The sequence below is a fragment of the Thalassophryne amazonica genome, chromosome 16 (assembly GCF_902500255.1).
Source record: "Thalassophryne amazonica chromosome 16, fThaAma1.1, whole genome shotgun sequence".
NCBI lineage: Eukaryota > Metazoa > Chordata > Actinopteri > Batrachoidiformes > Batrachoididae > Thalassophryne > Thalassophryne amazonica.
In genome coordinates this window covers 37,863,677-37,883,400 of record NC_047118.1, presented here as the reverse complement: position 1 = coordinate 37,883,400, position 19,724 = coordinate 37,863,677, and the positions used below count along the sequence as shown (strand labels likewise).

At 40.0% G+C, this 19,724-nt stretch overlaps 1 protein-coding gene across 1 annotated transcript in view; it reads left to right on the top strand.

Moving 5' to 3' along the window:
• LOC117528469 (myosin-10-like) overlaps window positions 1-19,724 on the top strand; it is a 157,257-nt gene that overhangs the window by 62,951 nt on the left and 74,582 nt on the right. Inside the window, 1 exon segment of the mRNA XM_034191105.1 lies at window positions 18,318-18,345. Within this exon segment, the coding sequence (XP_034046996.1) occupies window positions 18,318-18,345 (28 nt within the window).

The following is a 19,724-nucleotide window of genomic DNA, read 5'->3' as shown; positions in this document are numbered from 1 at the left end:
TGCGGGTGTAGGCGTGCCAGGCAACCTGTGACAGGACCAGAAAGGTGGGCACACGGAGATGCAGACGTGAAAGTCTGAAGTCTGTCCAGTGTACCTGTCGGGTCCTCGCTACAGGACCTGACACGAGGTACAGAGATGACATTGGCAGCCCTTAATATTTCCTCTGTTTTATTTTTCTTCATTATTCAGTTTTGATGACTGTGTGTGGGGGACATTTATGAAAATACGGAACAATTTGCATCTGGTATTTATTCAATAAGGGATGCAACAATTAATTGTCAAATAAAGGACAATTCTGTATTTTAAGGGACAGGTGGCAACTCTAGTGTGCACACACTTTTGTAACTTTAAGGAAAATGCATGCTTTTGTTGCACAGTCTGTGATTGCTTCCACTATTACAGTTCAGCCTCTTCAACAGGTTCCTGAACATAAATTGACCTAATGAGTGACCTAATTTTACAACCGCGAGATGTAAGTGCTGCAAAAACACTAGAATTGGCACGTTTTATTGAGTGCTAGCACCTCTCCATCTTGAACCTGGAATAAAAGTGAAATATTTCACCTTTCAGTGACCTGTGGAATGACAGACACATAGTGAGTGGGCTGAAAGCGGCCTTTTCCTGTGCCATCATTTAGATTTTCATTTAACTTGAATTAAAAAAAGAGCCAAATGAAAAAAAGACAAATGATGGCTACATTATGTCTATGAGGTGTTTTGGAAAGAATGGTGTAGCTGTGAGTTGTGATGAAATGATCAAATTAAGAACACGTGTTGGTTGGAAAAGTAATTTTGCCCAGTCTTTAGTGGTTCTTAGTGGTCTGAGTAATCTGGCTTTGTACTGTACATGGTGAGGCAAATTGGAGGAAAAGAGGAAAGAAGTGTGGCTGAAAGGAAAGGAAACACACAGGGAAAAGACTTAGTGAGACGCTTGAAATGAAGAATTTATCCAGTTTGTTGATACAATATAATGTGTGTCGATACAATATGATATGACGTGTATATATGATATATGATACGATAGGTGTCTATATTATGATACGAGTAGATATGATACAATACAGTAGGTGTTGCCTATGATATGATGCGATAAGATATGATACAGTATGCTACGTGACGATGCAATATAAGAAGATATAATATGATACAATATAATGTTGATTCAAAGTGATATACACAATATGATGCATGTGAATGTGATATAATACGATAAGTGTTGATACAAGATGATACGATAATACATGATACAATACATAGCAGTACGACATAATACAATACATGTCAGTGCAATATTATGCAATACTTGATGCAATATTGTACGATAAGTGTAAATATGATGTGATACAATTCTTGTCGATACCACTCAGATTTTCCTTACAAGCCAATAAGGTGCAAGCCACCCCTAAACAGGCAAAAATACATGAACAAATAAAAAAATTCAGATTCTCGATCAGGAAAAGAGCCAAGGATAATGCAGTCTTGTATAAAGTACCTCAAAGTGATACTTGAATGAAAAGTATCTCACCATAAAATTACTTTGCTAAAAGTTGAAGTCTCCTTTAAAAATATTACTTGAGTAAAAGTCTTAAAGTATCTGACATTTACTGTACTTAAGTATCAAAAGTAAATTTCTCATATAAAATGTGCTTTAAGTAAAAGTATTGAGTAAAAGTAAAATCCAGAATGAGTGGAGAGTGAAACAGCAACACGAAAAGAAAGCCAGTGTGGTGTCTGGAGAAACCAGGAGGGGGCCTCAGCCCCTATAAAAGGCTGGCTCCGCGTCTGGCGGAGCATTTGGTGTTGGTGAGGGGATGAGTGCTGTTCTTTTTCTGAAGACCACGCAGTCTTTTTCCTGGAAGACCCACACACATTTCTGTTAAACACAACAGCCAGGCTCTTGTGAAACAGAACAGTCATTTATAACTACACAGTTGTGCCAAATTTAAGGAAAATTAAAAACTTTTCAAGCATCACCACCACCAACCTCTGCAAAGCAACCAAACACAGCGCTCTTTGCGTTTTTGAATCCAAAACACGAAGTTGATTTTACGCTGCGCTTCTCTGCAAACATTTCAGATAACATAAATAAAATGAAAGACACGCCAGCTCATTTTGTTAGTAGTTTTCCCCTTATGTGTGTATTAACTCCGATCGTGTACTGCACTCCAGTGTATGTTTGTGTACGTCAGCGTGTGTGCATTTGGTGTCGAAAGCACAGATGGTTTTCACCCTCCACAGTCTTCCTCTTCCTCAGTGGGGGTGCAGATTCAACCTGTCATATTTTATTTATTTATTTTGTCTTTTATACATGTTTTATGTCAAACACGGCACTTGTTGCTGCGGGGGTGAAAGGCGCTACGCTCCTGCTGAAGGGGACTGTATCCGGCTGTATGTGTTGGGCTCCAGCTTATACTTTGACCTCTGCATTGCCCAATCAAATTTCTTCTACTTTTATATTATAGTCACGAGTAACAAAGATGTTTAAGAGAAATGTATTGGAGTAAAAGTGAAAGTTGCCAGAAAATGTAAATAATGAAGTAAAGTACAGATACGTCAAAATTCTACTTATAGTAAGTAAAGTATTTCTACTTCGTTACATTACAACACTGGGATAATGTCACCTGGAAAAGTATGAACAAAGTATTTAAAGGCAAGCAATGAAAATAAACACAGTGCCTGTAGATGTAATGGAGGCGTGTTTGTTTGCTGTTTTTTCTTTTTGATTTTTGTGGTCAGCCTTCAAGTCATTCCTTTGCCTTTCTTTCAGCATGTGATGAGTGACAGGTGATATGTCTGTGCCAGTCACTTCTCCACAAACACATTCCAGCCTCACAGAGCAGACACCATCTGCATTTGCAGTTTGAGGACTTTGGGCTGAAACTCCAGCCTGCCATTCTGGGTCAATGATCAACAGGTGCTGAGGTCATTTTTATCAGTTTTTCTTTTTTAAAATTCCCTTACAAAATCTGAAAGCATGTTGAACTTGGCAATTAGATAGAATATGAAAACCGTTTCCTGTCCACATTAAGTCATCATAAGCAAAAGGACACAGAAAGTAATATTCTTTATATTCTCTTTAATTGGCTGTTCAGTGTATACCTTTGCTTGTTTGTTGGTTTGTTTTCTGAACTGTTAATGAAATACTACAAGTACAAGGGGAATTTCATTGGGATCAGAGGACGAGACAAAAGTTTCAGGTCATTTTCAGGAAAAATGTTCAATTGGAGCAAATAGAAACTTGAGTCTCTCTCAAAATCTGCTCTCTAGTCTCAGCAGTTCCTGACAGCTTAGTAGTGGGTGAATTTACCACTGTATCATTTTCTGACAGTGTTTCAGTGGAGCCTGTGGAAACCTGTATCTTTCAAAAATTTAACACCAAAATTGAGACTTTTACACCCAGAGGTTTTTGTGGCATAGGACACAACTTGACATACATATGGAATACAGTGCCCATGCAATAATAATTTTATATATATATATATATATATATATATATATATATATATATATATATATTTGGTTTAATTGTTTCGGTACGTGAGTGATTGTATAGTCATGTTATCTTTCTATGCAAGAGTCAATAAACAGCACCCCTATTCAGATAAATTAATTTATTTATACAGTGCCAAATCCAGTGGTGGGCACAGTTCCACTAACTGCTAATTATTGAAGCTAATGTTTTCGCTATTGGATTAGCTTTTCAGATAATTTTGAGAACCATCAGCGGTCTAATTATCTTCCAATAAATTTTGGTCCAATAATTTTTAGACCGGTAACATATTTTTGCAGGCGTGGTGAACAAAGCTTAACAGTTACAAACATTTATGAAGTGTGATATCAAAGATTTGAGTACCTTGTTAAATGTTTTGTAGTAGATGTACAGTTCTACCCTCTGCAAACAGGAGAGCTAGTTCCAGGAGAAACTGCTCTATCCTCTGCATGCAAAGGCGAACTGGTCACAGAAAAGAAAGCAAGCAAACAAAAGGAAAAAAATCATTTCTTTTGACCCCACACTGATTCACTGGCAATATCACCCAAGTCATCCAGAGGCATACAGTTTTAACTTACGGTTAAAAATTTAACCAAACTAATTTCGTACAAGTTATTTAAATTAACATCATGTCTGAAGTTTTATAAAGTGAAAATATCAGATATATGTTTTACTTTTAAAGTAATGCACTAATTTTGAAGGTTTTTAGTGTGGACATGCTGTCTCCATACAGTGCATTATGGGTAATATCAGTACATTCACGACAGGAGAAGTGCATTTGAGACGCTCTGATTGAGCTCCACACAGACAACAGCGTCAAACCCTTTGTATATTGTGCCTAAAACTCAAGTGAATATGTTCTCTGGTTTTATAGATGTTGTTATTGTGTTTGTTTTATGTAAAAATGCCAGAAGCAGCTCAGGTTGCTTCTCCATTATTTTCAATTGGAATCATTGTGAGCTGCAATCGCTTCCTGTTTGCTTTTTAATGTCCTGCATATGTCAAACACTGTCTGTCCTCTTTGTTTCAGTATATAAGATGTCTGAAATTCAGTTTGCGTTTATTAAATGCCAAGCATCTTAAACGTAGCAGACACAGATTATTTATTTGGAATATTTGTTTTGGCAAGTTTTCACGGTCTTTACTGCCATCTACTGGCCAATAGTGTTCATGGCAGTATTCACCCTAAGTATTGAGATATCTCATAATCCTTTGCACGCCAGAGAGTTGTTGCAGCCTCTTGCTGCAGCGGATGAAAAGGAATAAAAATGTACATTTTGGTTGTATAATGTTGATTTACAATTGTCGTCGTGTTTGCTCTCTGTGCTGTTTAAACCGCAGCAACTCTCTGACGCACAAAGATTATGGATTAGGGTCTGAGCGTCTGGGCGCCAGTAGATGGCAGTGTTGTATTTATTTTGACCCTGGTCATATCAGATGGTTGTCTAATCACAACTTGACTTTTTGGCTTTTGCAAATTTTTACAAATAAAAAAAATGGCATATTTTACAAAAGCACATTTATATGTAAACACCAACACACACCTCACATTAACGTGTTGGTTTTACATAGAAGCAATGAGTCAACCAGTCAGTGTTAGCGGAGGCTCATTTACCCATAATCCCTTTGGCATCTGTCTGTGTTTGTTACAAAACATCAGAATTATTGCATTACTGCTTTATTTTCTAAGACCTCTGCCTCACGGCAGTACTGGTATATTCTGTTAAGGAATAATGACTTGGTTTTTTTGTGTGTGTAGCGTTGAGCTTAGCTCCTCTCAATTGCTTCACTGCTGCAAAATATATAGTAAACAGGAGCTTCCAGCAGTGGGCAGGCCGCACAAAGACAGAAGTGCTGCCTTATTGTTTGGGTCTGTGTTCGCCTTTAATGCTACCAGAAGCGATCATGGTGTTAAAACTCAAAATCAGCTTGTTAGTAGTTGGAAGTGTACCGGAGACAATACTGAAAGTTATGTTATTGGTTAACTGTAGCTTCCGATAAATTATTGGGTGGTTTATCGGTTTAGCTTCATAAAAGATAACTTTTCAGTTAGCTGATTAGCTGTTATGAAAGCTAACTTTTTGGTTAGCTGTGCCCACCACTGGCCAAATCACAACATAAGTTGCCCCAAAGCCCAACACACTAGTAAGGTTTAAACCTTACCCACCCACTGAGCAAGCACACTGGCCCTGATTTTTTTTTTTAATCGCAAAAGTCACATTCATATCAGTAATCATATTTGTAGTTTTAATAATATGTTGTTATTGTTATCAGTTATCAAAAATACACATAACATATATTTGTAATTTTTACAAGCAGTTGGTGCATTTATTTCCAGAGAAGAAAGTTCCCAGGTCAAGACCACCCTTGCGGGTTCTCCATGTAATGTGGAGTTGCATCAAGGAGGGCATCCGGTGTAAAACTTGTGCCAAATCAGCATGCAGATCATTATCAGATTGACCCCAAGCAGAAAAACAGAGTACTGCTGTACACAGTGTGTAATATGTTTCTCAAATGTTAATATTTCACTTATTTTCACAGTCAAAATCTGACATTTCACAGCAGTACTGCAGAATGGAAATGGGGGTTTGACTTTACAATGATTCTTATGGTGTTGATGTATTATGTGAAACTCTTAAACAATCATGTATCTAATCAGATAATTAAATCAAATCAAATCAATTTTATTTATATAGCGCCAAATCACAACAAACAGTTGCCCCAAGGCACTTTATATTGTAAGGCAAGGCCATACAATAATTACGTAAAAACCCCAACGGTCAAAACGACCCCCTGTGAGCAAGCACTTGGCAACAGTGGGAAGGAAAAACTCCCTTTTAACAGGAAGAAACCTCCAGCAGAACCAGGCTCAGGGAGGGGCAGTCTTCCGCTGGGACTGGTTGGGGCTGAGGGAGAGAACCAGGAAAAAGACATGCTGTGGAGGGGAGCAGAGATCAATCACTAATGATTAAATGCAGAGTGGTGCATACAGAGCAAAAAGAGAAAGAAACACTCAGTGCATCATCGGAACCCCCCAGCAGTCTAAGTCTATAGTAGCATAACTAAGGGATGGTTCAGGGTCACCTGATCCAGCCCTAACTATAAGCTTTAGCAAAAAGGAACGTTTTAAGCCTAATCTTAAAAGTAGAGAGGGTGTCTGTCTCCCTGATCTGAAGTGGGAGCTGGTTCCACAGGAGAGGAGCCTGAAAGCTGAAGGCTCTGCCTCCCATTCTACTCTTACAAACCCTAGGAACTACAAGTAAGCCTGCAGTCTGAGAGCGAAGCGCTCTATTGGGGTGATATGGTACTATGAGGTCCCTAAGATAAGATGGGACCTGATTATTCAAAACCTTATAAGTAAGAAGAAGAATTTTAAATTCTATTCTAGAATTAACAGGAAGCCAATGAAGAGAGGCCAATATGGGTGAGATATGCTCTCTGCTTCTAGTCCCTGTCAGTACTCTAGCTGCAGCATTTTGAATTAACTGAAGGCTTTTCAGGGAACTTTTAGGACAACCTGATAATAATGAATTACAATAGTCCAGCCTAGAGGAAATAAATGCATGAATTAGTTTTTCAGCATCACTCTGAGACAAGACCTTTCTAATTTTAGAGATATTGCGCAAATGCAAAAAAGCAGTCATCATCAATTCATCATCAATTTTATTTATATAGCGCCAAATCACAACAAACAATTGCCCCAAGGCGCTTTATATTGTAAGGCAAGGCCATACAATAATTACGTAAAAACCCCAACGGTCAAAACGACCCCCTGTGAGCAGTCCTACATATTTGTTTAATATGCGCATTGAATGACATATCCTGATCAAAAATGACTCCAAGATTTCTCACAGTATTACTAGAGGTCAGGGTAATGCCATCCAGAGTAAGGATCTGGTTAGACACCATGTTTCTCAGATTTGTGGGGCCAAGTACAATAACTTCAGTTTTATCTGAGTTTAAAAGCAGGAAATTAGAGGTCATCCATGTCTTTATGTCTGTAAGACAATCCTGCAGTTTAGCTAATTGGTGTGTGTCCTCTGGCTTCATGGATAGATAAAGCTGGGTATCATCTGCGTAACAATGAAATTTTAAGCAAGGGAAACTAAGGGAAACATGTATAAAGTGAATAAAATTGGTCCTAGCACAGAACCTTGTGGAACTCCATAATTAACCATAGTCTGTGAAGAACATTCCCCATTTACATGAACAAATTGTAATCTATTAGATAAATATGATTCAAACCACTGCAGCGCAGTGCCTTTAATACCTATGGCATGCTCTAATCTCTGTAATAAAATTTTATGGTCACAGTATCAAAAGCAGCACTGAGGTCTAACAGAACAAGCACAGAGATGAGTCCACTGTCTGAGGCCATAAGAAGATCATTTGTAACCTTCACTAATGCTGTTTCTGTACTATGATGAATTCTAAAACCTGACTGAAACTCTTCAAATAGACCATTCCTCTGCAGATGATCAGTTAGCTGTTTTACAAACTACCCTTTCAAGAATTTTTGAGAGAAAAGGAAGGTTGGAGATTGGCCTATAATTAGCTAGATAGCTGGGTCAAATGATGGCTTTTTAAGTAATGGTTTAATTACTGCCACCTTAAAAGCCCTGTGGTACATAGCCAACTAATAAAGATAGATTGATCATATTAAGATCGAAGCATTAATTAATGGTAGGGCTTCCTTGAGCAGCCTGGTAGGAATGGGTCTAACAGACATGTTGATGGTTTGGAGGAAGTAACTAATGAAAATAACTCAGACAGAACAATCAGAGAGAAAGAGTCTAACCAAATACCGGCATCACTGAAAGCAGCCAAAGATAACGATACGTCTTTGGGATGGTTATGAGTAATTTTTTCTCTAATAGTTAAATTATTTTTTTTTTCATTACTAGTTAAAGTTAAAGGAATACTCAGCTCAATAGAGCTCTGACTCTTTGTCAGCCTGGCTACAGTGCTGAAAAGAAGTGATGAGTAGTAAGATGTCCTAGCTTTACGGAGGACTTTTTTATAGAGCAACAGACTCTTTTTCCAGGCTAAGTGAAGATCTTCTAAATTAGTGAGACGCCATTTCCTCTCCAACTTACGGGTTATCTGCTTTAAGCTGCGAGTTTGTGAGTTATACCACTGAGTCAGGCACTTCTGATTTAAAGCTCTCTTTTTCAGAGGAGCTACAGCATCCAAAGTTGTCTTCAATGAGGATGTAAAACTATTGATGAGATACTCTATCTCACTTATAGAGTTTAAGTAGCTACTCTGCACTGTGTTGGTATATGGCATTAGAGAACATAAAGAAGGAATCATATCCTTAAACCTAGTTACAGTGCTTTCTGAAAGACTTGTAGTGTAATGAAACTTATTCCCCACTGCTGGGTAGAGTAAATGTAAATGTTATTAAGAAATGATCAGACAGAAGGGAGTTTTCAGGGAATACTGTTAAGTCTTCAATTTCCACACCATAAGTCAGAACAAGATCTAAGATATGATTAAAGTGGTGGGTGGACTCATTTACATTTTGAGCAAAGCCAATTGAGTCTAATAATAGATTAAATGCAGTGTTGAGGCTGTCATTCTCAGCATCTGTATGGATGTTAAAATCGCCCACTATAATTATCTTATCTAAGCTAAGCACTAAGTCAGACAAAAGGTCTGAAAATTCACAGAGAAACTCACAGTAACGACCAGGTGGATGATAGATAATAACAAATAAAACTGGTTTTTGGGACTTCCAATTTGGATGGACAAGACTAAGAGTCAAGCTTTCAAATGAATTAAAGCTCTGTCTGGGTTTGGATTAATTAATAAGCTGGAATGGAAGATTTGCTGCTAATCCTCCGCCTCGCCCCGTGCTACGAGCGTTTCTGGCAGTTAGTGGTGACTCGGGGGTGTTGACTCATTTAAACTAACATATTCATCCTGCTGTAACCAAGGTTTCTGTTAGGCAGAATAAATCAATATGTTGATCAATTATTATATCATTACTACCAGGGACTTAGAAGAGAGAGACCTAATGTTTAATAGACCACATTTAACTGTTTTAGTCTGTGGTGCAGTTGAAGGTGCTATATTATTTTTTCTTTTTGAATTTTTATGCTTAAATAGATTTTTGCTGGTTATTGGTGGTCTGGGAGCAGGCACCGTCTCTACGGGGATGGGGTAATGAGGGGCTGGCAGGGGGGGGAAGCTGCAGAGAGGTGTGTAACGACTACAACTCTGCATCCTGGTCCCAACCCTGGATAGTCACTGTTTGGAGGATTTAAGAAAATTGGCCAGATTTCTAGAAATGAGAGCTGCTCCATCCAAACTGGGAATGACGCCGTCTCTCCTAACAAGACCAGGTTTTCCCCAGAAGCTTTGCCAATTATCTATTACACGAACTACACACTTAAGATAGATGGACTGAAGTAGATTTTGGCTTTTTTTTGTGTGTGTAACATAAAATTTTGGTTTATGTAGCCATGTTGATCCCTCCCACCTCTGTCAGATTGCAATTGGGTGATAATTTCAAAAACATTATGAATGAATGAATGTGTTTATTCAACACACAATTCACCAAAAAAAAAAACCAAAAAAAAAAAAAAAAACACATAACAAAACAACTTTACAAAGATACTGTGTGGCTGAAAGGGTGAGGGCAGAAGCAAAGCTTATAAATACCCACAACGTATACTAAAAAAATAAGAAATATATACACGCATACACACATAAACACAATTTCATAAATACATATCTACACAATCACATATATATATACACATGTACATACATACATGTTGTGAAAGTGTAGGAACACGGACCCACAACAGGGGGCGTAAAAGAACGGGCAATGGATAAGCCAAACAGTAACAATTTAATGTTGTAAATTGTGCACAACGGAATACAGACAACAACAAGTTTGGAACTACAGTCAATTACACGTTGGGTGACGTGTGGGCAGGCTTGAGGATAGGAGACGCCCGTCCAGAACCGAGCCGGATCCCACACGGCCCTCACCGCCAACGGATCTGAAGAACACCGGAGCCGCCAAGTCCTGAGTCCCCAGGTGGTCACCGTCTCCAGCTGTCAGACCTGGCACTGCTGGCAGAGAACAGAAACAGCACAGGTGAGTGTGAGTACGCACACTCAGTAATCCCACAGTCTGTGTTCTTTTGGGAGGGAGCACCTCCACCTCCAGTCACACACTCGTGCAGCTCCTGTCTAACCACTTACCTGGTTGGGGTGTGAAGCGAAGCCGTCGCTGATCACACCAAACGCCAATCCCTCAGATAAGGCACACCACAGGAAAACGGCTGCAAAGAGGTTCAGACTCTAAGTCAGAGTTAAGTGTAGCAGAGAAATTACCTCCAAGGTAGCTGATTTCTCGGCGGGGAGGTGGAGTTACAGTCCGGCCTTCAAGGTGGTGGTGATGTGGATGAGTGACAGCTGGTGCTGATGACGAGTGACAGCTGTCACTCCCGGTTGCTATGACGCCCTCTTGTGCTTGAAGCCCGCACTTCAAGCAGGGCGCCATCTGGTGGTGGTGGGCCAGTAGTACCTCCTCTTCAGCGGCCCACACAACACATACACACTCAAATACGCACTCAATTTTGCATCATACATGATCTACAAAGAGTTGGTGTTGCTCAAGAGGCTGTGTAGTGGGTGTGTATTTCATTTCATGGTACATTATACAGCGTTGCGTGCTTGGCTGAAGGTGAACCCCATCAGCAACAGGTTCATGAGTGTATGTCATCATGACAAGTCCAACTTCAACCTGAGTTTTTAAAGCATCAAGGAAACCTAGGTACAGTTACCTCAATAATCACATTAACTCCAACATGATATATTTCTGTTATGAGTAGGGATAAGATTTTATCGATATCAATGCCATTATCGATTTACCTTATCGATCCCCTTTGTGAATTTTCTGTGTACTAAAAGTAGGCTTTACAGGTTTTCTATGTCAACAACATTTTAAATTGGTCACTAGATCCTTGATCTCTGGACATTATCGTCCACAATTTCTCGGATAGTCACACGACCTGAAAAAGGCCACCGAAAGCCGTCTGAATCTTCCGAATGGTGGAAGAGCTGGGCATGTCACAACATGTCCTGTGAGGCTTCAACATGAAGGTGCTTTTGCTGCACCATCAGCTTCGTGCCGATGAATTTCGCTGCAACTCTTTTCATGGCAAAATCTTCTGTCACAGTGGAATGTGACGAAAAACTGCTGATGTCCACCTCTTCCGCAATTTCTCGGATAGTCACACAACGGTCCCACATCATCACAGCGTTCAATTTGGAATGATCCAGTCATTTCAGCGTGTTGATGGCCGCCCGGAGCACAGCGCACTCTCCACCGTTGTGCGGCCGTCTTTAAACTGGTTGTACTGCTCCTTAATCTGTGTGATGCCCATAGGATGTCACCGAAAGGCCGTGCTGAATAATCCAATGGTTTCCACCTGGCTGTCGCCCAGTTTCTGGCAAATTTGATGCAGTCCCGCTGCTCCAGTCGTTCTGCCATTTCCTTGCAAAGAAAAAACGATGAGAGACTACACCCATCCTCACACAAAGGCTGCTTAGAAGCAAATGACACAACCAACAAGCGTGAAAAAAATCACGCATGCGCACGAAGGTTCAAGGTTTGCTCATGCAAGCACACGTGATTCAAATCCATCAGGTTTTTTTTTTAAATAAAAGGTCGGATACTTTTCTAACAGCCCTCGTATTGTCTATTATGTAGACTATTATTGTTGTTGCTATTATTATTAATTATGAATAAAAATAAATTAAAAAAATTACAGTTTGACTCTTTTACATCAATGAACGCTGAGCCATTAACTATACAGAAAACAAATCAACACAAACGTGCTGATGCGAACAGCTTAATGCTAACTTTAACATTGAAAATGCCACAGACATGCTAACGTGTTAGCATCGGTCCCATTTTTAAATTAGAAAATACATCTATCAACTGTTTCAGAAGACCATAACAGGATGGCTTAACATAAAAATATTAAATATTACTCAGACACTCTTCAGGGTTTTAGCGGGGGAAAAATTAGGATAAAGCAAAATAAAACAATGAATCCACGAATCATAGGTCGAAGCACTGCTTCGATCTGCGAATTTCACTTTATAAACTTCAGACATGACAATAATTTTAAATAACTTGTCTAAAATCAGTGGTTACAAATTTGAACCATAAATTAAACATGTATGCCTCTGGATGACTTGGTGACATTGCGATTATATTAGTATGGTGTTAAAGGAAATTACTTTTTCTTTTTGGTCACCAGTTCTCCTTTGCTTACAGACGATAGAGTGGTTTCTGATTGCAGAGGGTAGAACAACATGATTATTAGGAACCTTTTAACAGGTAGGTCTCAACAGCATTAACAGTTTAAAAATGTTTTCATGTTCAGATTAGTTTAGTACGTTATGGACGGTAATTAGTCCGATGATGGTTTTTAAATTTATCTAAACAGATAATCGATAATGAAAACATTATCTGGATAATTATCTGTTATTGGATTATCGGAAGTGTGCCCACCACTGCTTCTGGGTGGCTTCCTTTTTGATAGCTAGAAGTTAGTGCTTGGATAAAAGCAGCACCTGCTCCTAATGTCCATCATATGATTATAAGGTTATTCCCAGCAACAAGGCCAGATATGTCCAAGTGATAAACAGATATAATATGTAAGTAAAACTATGTGGGGGAAAAAAAAAGTTTTTCTTTTGGAGAGATTCTCTAATCTTGGCAGTGGCGTTCATGTCTTTGGATCCTCAACCTTTGAGAGACGCCTGGGATAAAGTCATGAGGTCACTGGACAAAGGTAATACCAAGTGTTTGCAGGACAATGGGCTCAGTGCACTCATCAGTTCTGCATTTGATGTATTGTGTTATGACATTTCCGATTAGCGACTGAATGTGGTAGAAATGTGGGAGATATGTGTTCAATTAATATGTTTAGTTTCCTGTTGTGGTCTAGGCTGCGGTCCGCTCCGTCATGATTCTTTGCAGCTATTCCCTGTTTCCTGTCTGGAGTGCCAGATGTGCCTAAGGACAAATAAAGGCTACAAATAAAGGCCAGTCAGTGAGTGGTCCAAGAACCTGCAGAGGTTCTTAGGGTTCACTAACTTTTACCGGAAGTTCATCCGTAAATACAGTCAGATACCTTCCCCTTTAACAGGTCTCACATCCACTAAGTCTTCTTTTTCATGGACTCCTGCTGCTGAGCAAGCATTTGTCAAACTTAAGCAGTTATTCACGTCAGCTCCTGTTCTGATTCAACCCGGCATGAGCCGCCAGTTTATTGTGGACATCGATGCCTCCGACAGTGATGTAGGAGTCGTAGTTTCCCAGTTCGATGCCGACAACAGGCAGCATCCCTGTGAGATCTTTTCCTGACATCTGTCTCCTGCTGAGGCCAATTATGACATGTACAATAGAGAACTGTTGGCTGTCAAGGAGGCACTGGAGGGTTTGGTGGCACTGCTTAGAGGGCACCTCTGTCCCATTCATAATTTGGACTGACCATAAGAACCTAGCCTACCCAAGAACAGCTAAACGCTTAAATCCCCACCAAGCCAGGTTGGCTGCGTTCTTCACAATGTTCAACTTCACCATCACCTACCGGCCTGGTTACAAAAATACAAAGCCGGACTCCTTATCCAGACAATTCACTGTGGATAACAAACAGACTTTGCCCTGATACCATTCTCCCTCCTTCTGTCATTTTGGGACACCTCACGTGGGACATTGAGAATCAAATCAGGGAGGCTCAGAGGACTTGTCCTGACCCAGGTGGGAGTCTGCCAGGCTGGTTAATTGTTCCCCCATCTGTGGTTTCCTCACTTCTTCAGTTCTGTCACACCTCGAAATTGTCTTGTCACCCAGGTATTCATCATACCATTGCCTTAGCCTTCACCGGCTGCCGAGTGCAGGGCATGTGTCTTGGCTAGCTCCATTTGCACCAAGAACAAGGACTCTCATCAGCCCTCCAGTGGCTTCCTCCATCCTCTTCCCCTGCCTCATTGTCCCTGGTCTCACATATGTATAGACTTCATGACTGGACTCCCTGTGTCTAATGGCCACAACACTATTATGACAGGAGCCGACCATTTATCGAAGGCAGCACACGTTGCCGCCCTCAAGAAGCTGCCAACGGCCCTGGAGACCATTAACCTTCTGATCTGCGTGATGTCTGACTGGGGGCCCCAATTTACATTCTAGGTTTGGAGGGCCTTTTGTAATACCCTGAGGGCCATGGTCAGCTTATCATCGGCGGTTCCACTCCCAGTCTAATGGACAGGCAGAACGGCTCATCCAGGAGCTCAAGTTCACTCTGCGGTGCAGCACAGCCAATCATCCGGCCTCCTGGAGTGACCATATGTGCTGAGTAGAATACGCTCAGAATTCCCCTGTGAGTACAACAACTGGCCTCACCTCCTGTGAGTGTTCACTAGGATACCAGCTACCACTGTTCCCAGCTCAGGAGGAAGAGTTGGCATCTCCTCGGTCCAGGCATATCGTCATCAATGCCGCAGAGTGGAGTATTGCCCGTTCTGCGTTGCTGACTTCCTGGGAGCGTGCACAATGCCATACAGACCGCCATCACACCCCGGCCCCTGAATATCGTCCCAGGCAGGTGGTCTGCCTGTTATCAAAGGATATTCCACTGAAGGCAGAGGCACACAAGCTAGCTCCTGGTTCTTGGGTCCATTTGTGATGGATCGGATTGTGAAACTGTTGCTGTGAAGCTTTGTCTGTCTAGGACACTCCGCATCCACCCTGTTCCATCTGTCTCATCTGTATCTTGTCTCATCTAGCTCTTTGTTGTCTTACTGGGTGCTTGCCATGAAGGACCTAAGGGGATTCTATACTTTGGTGGATATGGTGCTATGAGGCACAAGCACATGCTTCCAGAACCAACTTGAACTAATACAAATATTATGAATATATGTGTATACCACAAGCATCTCAAAGAAAATATGCTGATATCTTTGTAACAAGTCTCTAGTACATTATTAAAGCTGTAACATGCACAAAATCCTTAAACCAATAATTATGTTCAGCACATCTATGGATAAAATACACATTTGCAAACTGTATAAATGTAAAAAAAAAAAGAAGTCTCTCCTAAAGGCTGTGTGGTTGGCTCTGCTTTTTTTTTTTTTACTTTAGGAATGTGGAGGTGTTCCCAAATGTAGTCGTACTCAGGAAATGAAAGTTCACCGTACATCCTGCCACAGGAATGTACACAAATATTGAGTTGAATTGGCTCACATGTGTGAAAATACACAAGAACCCATAATTAAACCTACTTTTGTGTCCATGTTGTCACAATGAGGTGATGAAGTCTTTCAAAATTAAGTCACTGATGGAAACCAAAAACACTGCTGTGGCAGCAAGGGTCCTCTAATGTGGGGTTTTAATGTCAACAAATTCCAGGACATGTATGTGTGTGTGTGTGTGTGTGTGTGTGTGTGTGTGTTGTGTTTTGACAGGCATGTTTGTGTTTTTTGAGAGAGGTGAGGTCATCGTAGTGATGTCATCTATCTGCCAAAGAGCGGCGTAATATACTGTAAAGTCCAAATCAAGACAATTTAACTATGTTCAGTCATGTTAAATACAGTAGTGGTGGCACCAATAACTTTGATAACCACTAACCCACTAACTGAAAGGTTAGCTGTGATTATTCTAAACCAATAAACTGCTAAAACAGTTAACTGAAGTTCCTGCTAGCTGCTGATTTTTTTTCTAAGACTGAATGGACTTTACATTTTTAAGAAATACAAATAAAACTTCACCTTTTTTGTGTTTATCTGCAGATCACAAATTAGCTTTACAGGTGCATACCGCCACCTACTGTATCGGAGTGTGTGGAATAATGGCATTAATTATTCTGAGTCAATGCAATACAGAACATGAAGCCATAAAATGAAAAATACAACAATCAAATTGTACAATGAATATCTTAACACTAGTAAGAAACAGCACAGGTTTGATAGCTTTGCACAATCATACAGCACTTTTAAAAGACTGATCAAGAGCACTCTGAGTGTTGTAGCTGATTTATAGCCTAAAACCACTACGGTGATGTGCTGATTCCATTGGTGTGATTCCATTTTTTTTTTAATAATGAAAACGCTTACTTGGTAACTACTCTTTACCCGGTTGGACATGGGTACCTCTGCTAGTTAAATCAAACTGCAGTGAATTTAACAGTACAATAATCCCTGTAATGCTGCATTTTGAGAGGTGTTATAAAGTACATAAAGATGATGATGACATGGTTTAATCTCTTGTACTGTGATGAAGATGGTCACCTCCATTTTTTTCATGTTTTTCACAGACTTTTCTTTAAAGATCTCCAAATTAAAGAGTATTTCCTTTTCTCCATCTCTCAGATGCCTCAATTTCACATTTGCATGACAGGTAATGAGAGAGACAGGTTGTCTATTCAAAAATGTTTTTGAGGGTGTGTCTGGGTTAGTGGTGTAATAGATCGTTGTTGATTTGTGATCATTACAGACCAGGCTTTGGCACGTGTGTGAATCTCCAATTCACATGTGTCCACACATTGGGGTCACTGCAGTGTTGGTATTCAGAAGAAAGGCTTTAAAGATCAGGTAATGGCTACCTTTAAAGAACTGTGACATCTTTCCTTGAACCTGGAGTAACTCTCCATTAACTGGGCTGAGTGACGCTTACTGTGCCAAGACCAGCTGCACTCAACATCTAGAAGAACAATGCTGTCGCCGTCACATATGTTTGGACCGCGGGCCTCTCCTGTCCGGGAAGGTTTCCCGTGCCCGACCTATGGGAAATGCTGTGTTTCCAACTTTGGGCTCCTTAGCCATCAAAGGAGCCAGCAAGAGTTGTCCTTAGCTTTCTGAATTTCCCGAAGAAAGAAACATCATCGACATATATGGGCACCCACAAGCAAAGCAATCAAGCACATGCTGGGGTCCAAGCATGGAAAGAATCAGTCCAAAATATCAAGTTTTAACGACAGGATTTTTCTGCACTTTTTCCCTGTGCCGAGCTGCAAAGTATGTTTCTCTCCTTTTTTCTTATCCAAACAACGATCTGATCTGTGTCTGAAAACCGTGATCCGATCCAGACCCTGAGTTTTTTGATTTGCTGCATCTCACTCTAAGTCCATTCATCAAAAAAGTTGAGAGTGAAAAGTAGGTCTGCGTATGTACGTACACTTCAACAATCACTGGCCTTTGTAAAGGACGTGTGTGTACACATTTCTGTGTTTGTGTGTACACACCGTTTTAGTCTTGATTCTATACAGTTTTATTAATGAGACCTCTTGGCTTCAGAAGTTGTTTCTCAGTGGTGATATTAATTTGGGGCAGTGCAGCAGTCTAGAATTTCTGTTGGCCTATAAACGGGTCAGGCCCCTGTGGATTCTGGTGTTTGTAGTTCTTTGTAGTCCACTGCAGGATCTTCAAAGTTAAGAGGTCACTCGTTTCAGTGAGCATAACCAATCTCTTCATCTGGACCTCACTCTGCATTCCTCTGGGATGAAAAGTTGTATGAGCTCTGGTTACTGGTTTGTGTGTGGGTTTACCGCCGTAACACGGTACGGCTTTGCACAGCCGTTTGGAAACATCCACCTCTGTATGAGGCCTTGACCTGCAAAACATTCTCTAACACAAGGGTTTAATGTGGCTTTGGTGTTCACAGATAAAATATTTCAGTGTTTTCTGTTATTTTCAGGTATGCTGTGAGCATTTGTATTTATTTTAAAGGAACCAGTAACATAGTGTTGTCCAGGAAAGCTTGAGAACTGACTGTGCTTTCTTTCTCTCTTTTTGAACAGATCGTGAGGACCAATCCATCCTTTGCACGTAAGTATGGACCTTTATTATCAGACCATTTTGGCAGTTGCAGGATCATTGTTTCATCCTTTGGGCATTTTTGATGGTGAAGCACCTTGATGACTCAGAAAATCAAACTGTCTTGAGATAAATATTATATAGCTGCACATTAATGGAGCTCTCAGCTATAAGCAGGATTTATTTCTTGTCCTTGGATTTCCTTTTAATGTACTATGCAGTAACAAGACATCACTCTAAGGGTGCAGAACCCACCAAAATGAACACTCCCACGTACAGTATTTTACACTACATCTCCAGTGGTGGGCACAGTTCTGCTACTCCGCTAACCACTAATTATCGAAGCAAATGTTTTCATTATCGGATTAGCTTTTCAGATAACTTTAAAAACCATCAGTGGACTAATTATCTTCCGATAAATTTTGGTCCGATAAATTTTAGACCGCTAACATATTTTTGCAGGTGTGGTGAACAAAGCTTAACAGTCCCAAACATTTATGAAATCTGATATCAAAGATTTGAGTACCTACCTGTTAATTTTTTTGCAGTAGATGTACAGTTCTATCCTCTACAAACAGAGGAGAGCTGGTTTCAGGAGAAACCACTCTATCCTCTGCAAGCAAAGGAGAACTGGTCAAAGAAAAGAAAAAAAACAAAAGAAAAAATATCATTTCTTTTGACCCCATACTGATGCGCTGGCAATATCACCCAAGTCATCCAGAAGCATGAAGTTTTATAAAATGAAAATATCAGATATATGTTTTAGTTTTAAAGTAATGCACTAATTTTGAAGGTTTTAGTGTGGACATACTGTGTCCAGGTGCATTGTGGGTAATCTCAGTACATTCATGACAGAAGAAATGCATTTGAGACGCTCTGATCAGGCTTCACACGGACAACAGCATTAAACCCTTTGTATATTGTTCCTAAAACTCTTGTGATTGTATTCTCTGGGTGTATAGACGTTATTGTGTTTGTTTTATGTAAAAATGCCAGAAGAAGCCCAGGTTGCTTCTCCATTATTTTCAATTTGAATCATTGTGAGCTGTTTCCTGTTTGCTATTTAGAGTCCTGCTTATGTCAAACACTGTCTGTCGTCTTTGTTCCAGAGTAATATATATAAGATGTCTGAAATTCAGTTTGCGTTTATTAAATTCCACGCAGCTTAAACGTAGCAGACGTGGATTACCTGGAATTTTGTTTTGGCAAATTTTCACTGTACTCTACTGCCATCTACTGGCCAGTAGTGTTCATGGCAGTATGAGCATCTGGATGCCAATAGATGGCAATGTTCTATTTATTTTGACCCTGTTCATATAAGATGATTGTCTAATCACAACTTAACTTTTTGGCTTTTGCGAATAGCTTTTTTTTTTTTACAAATTAAAAAA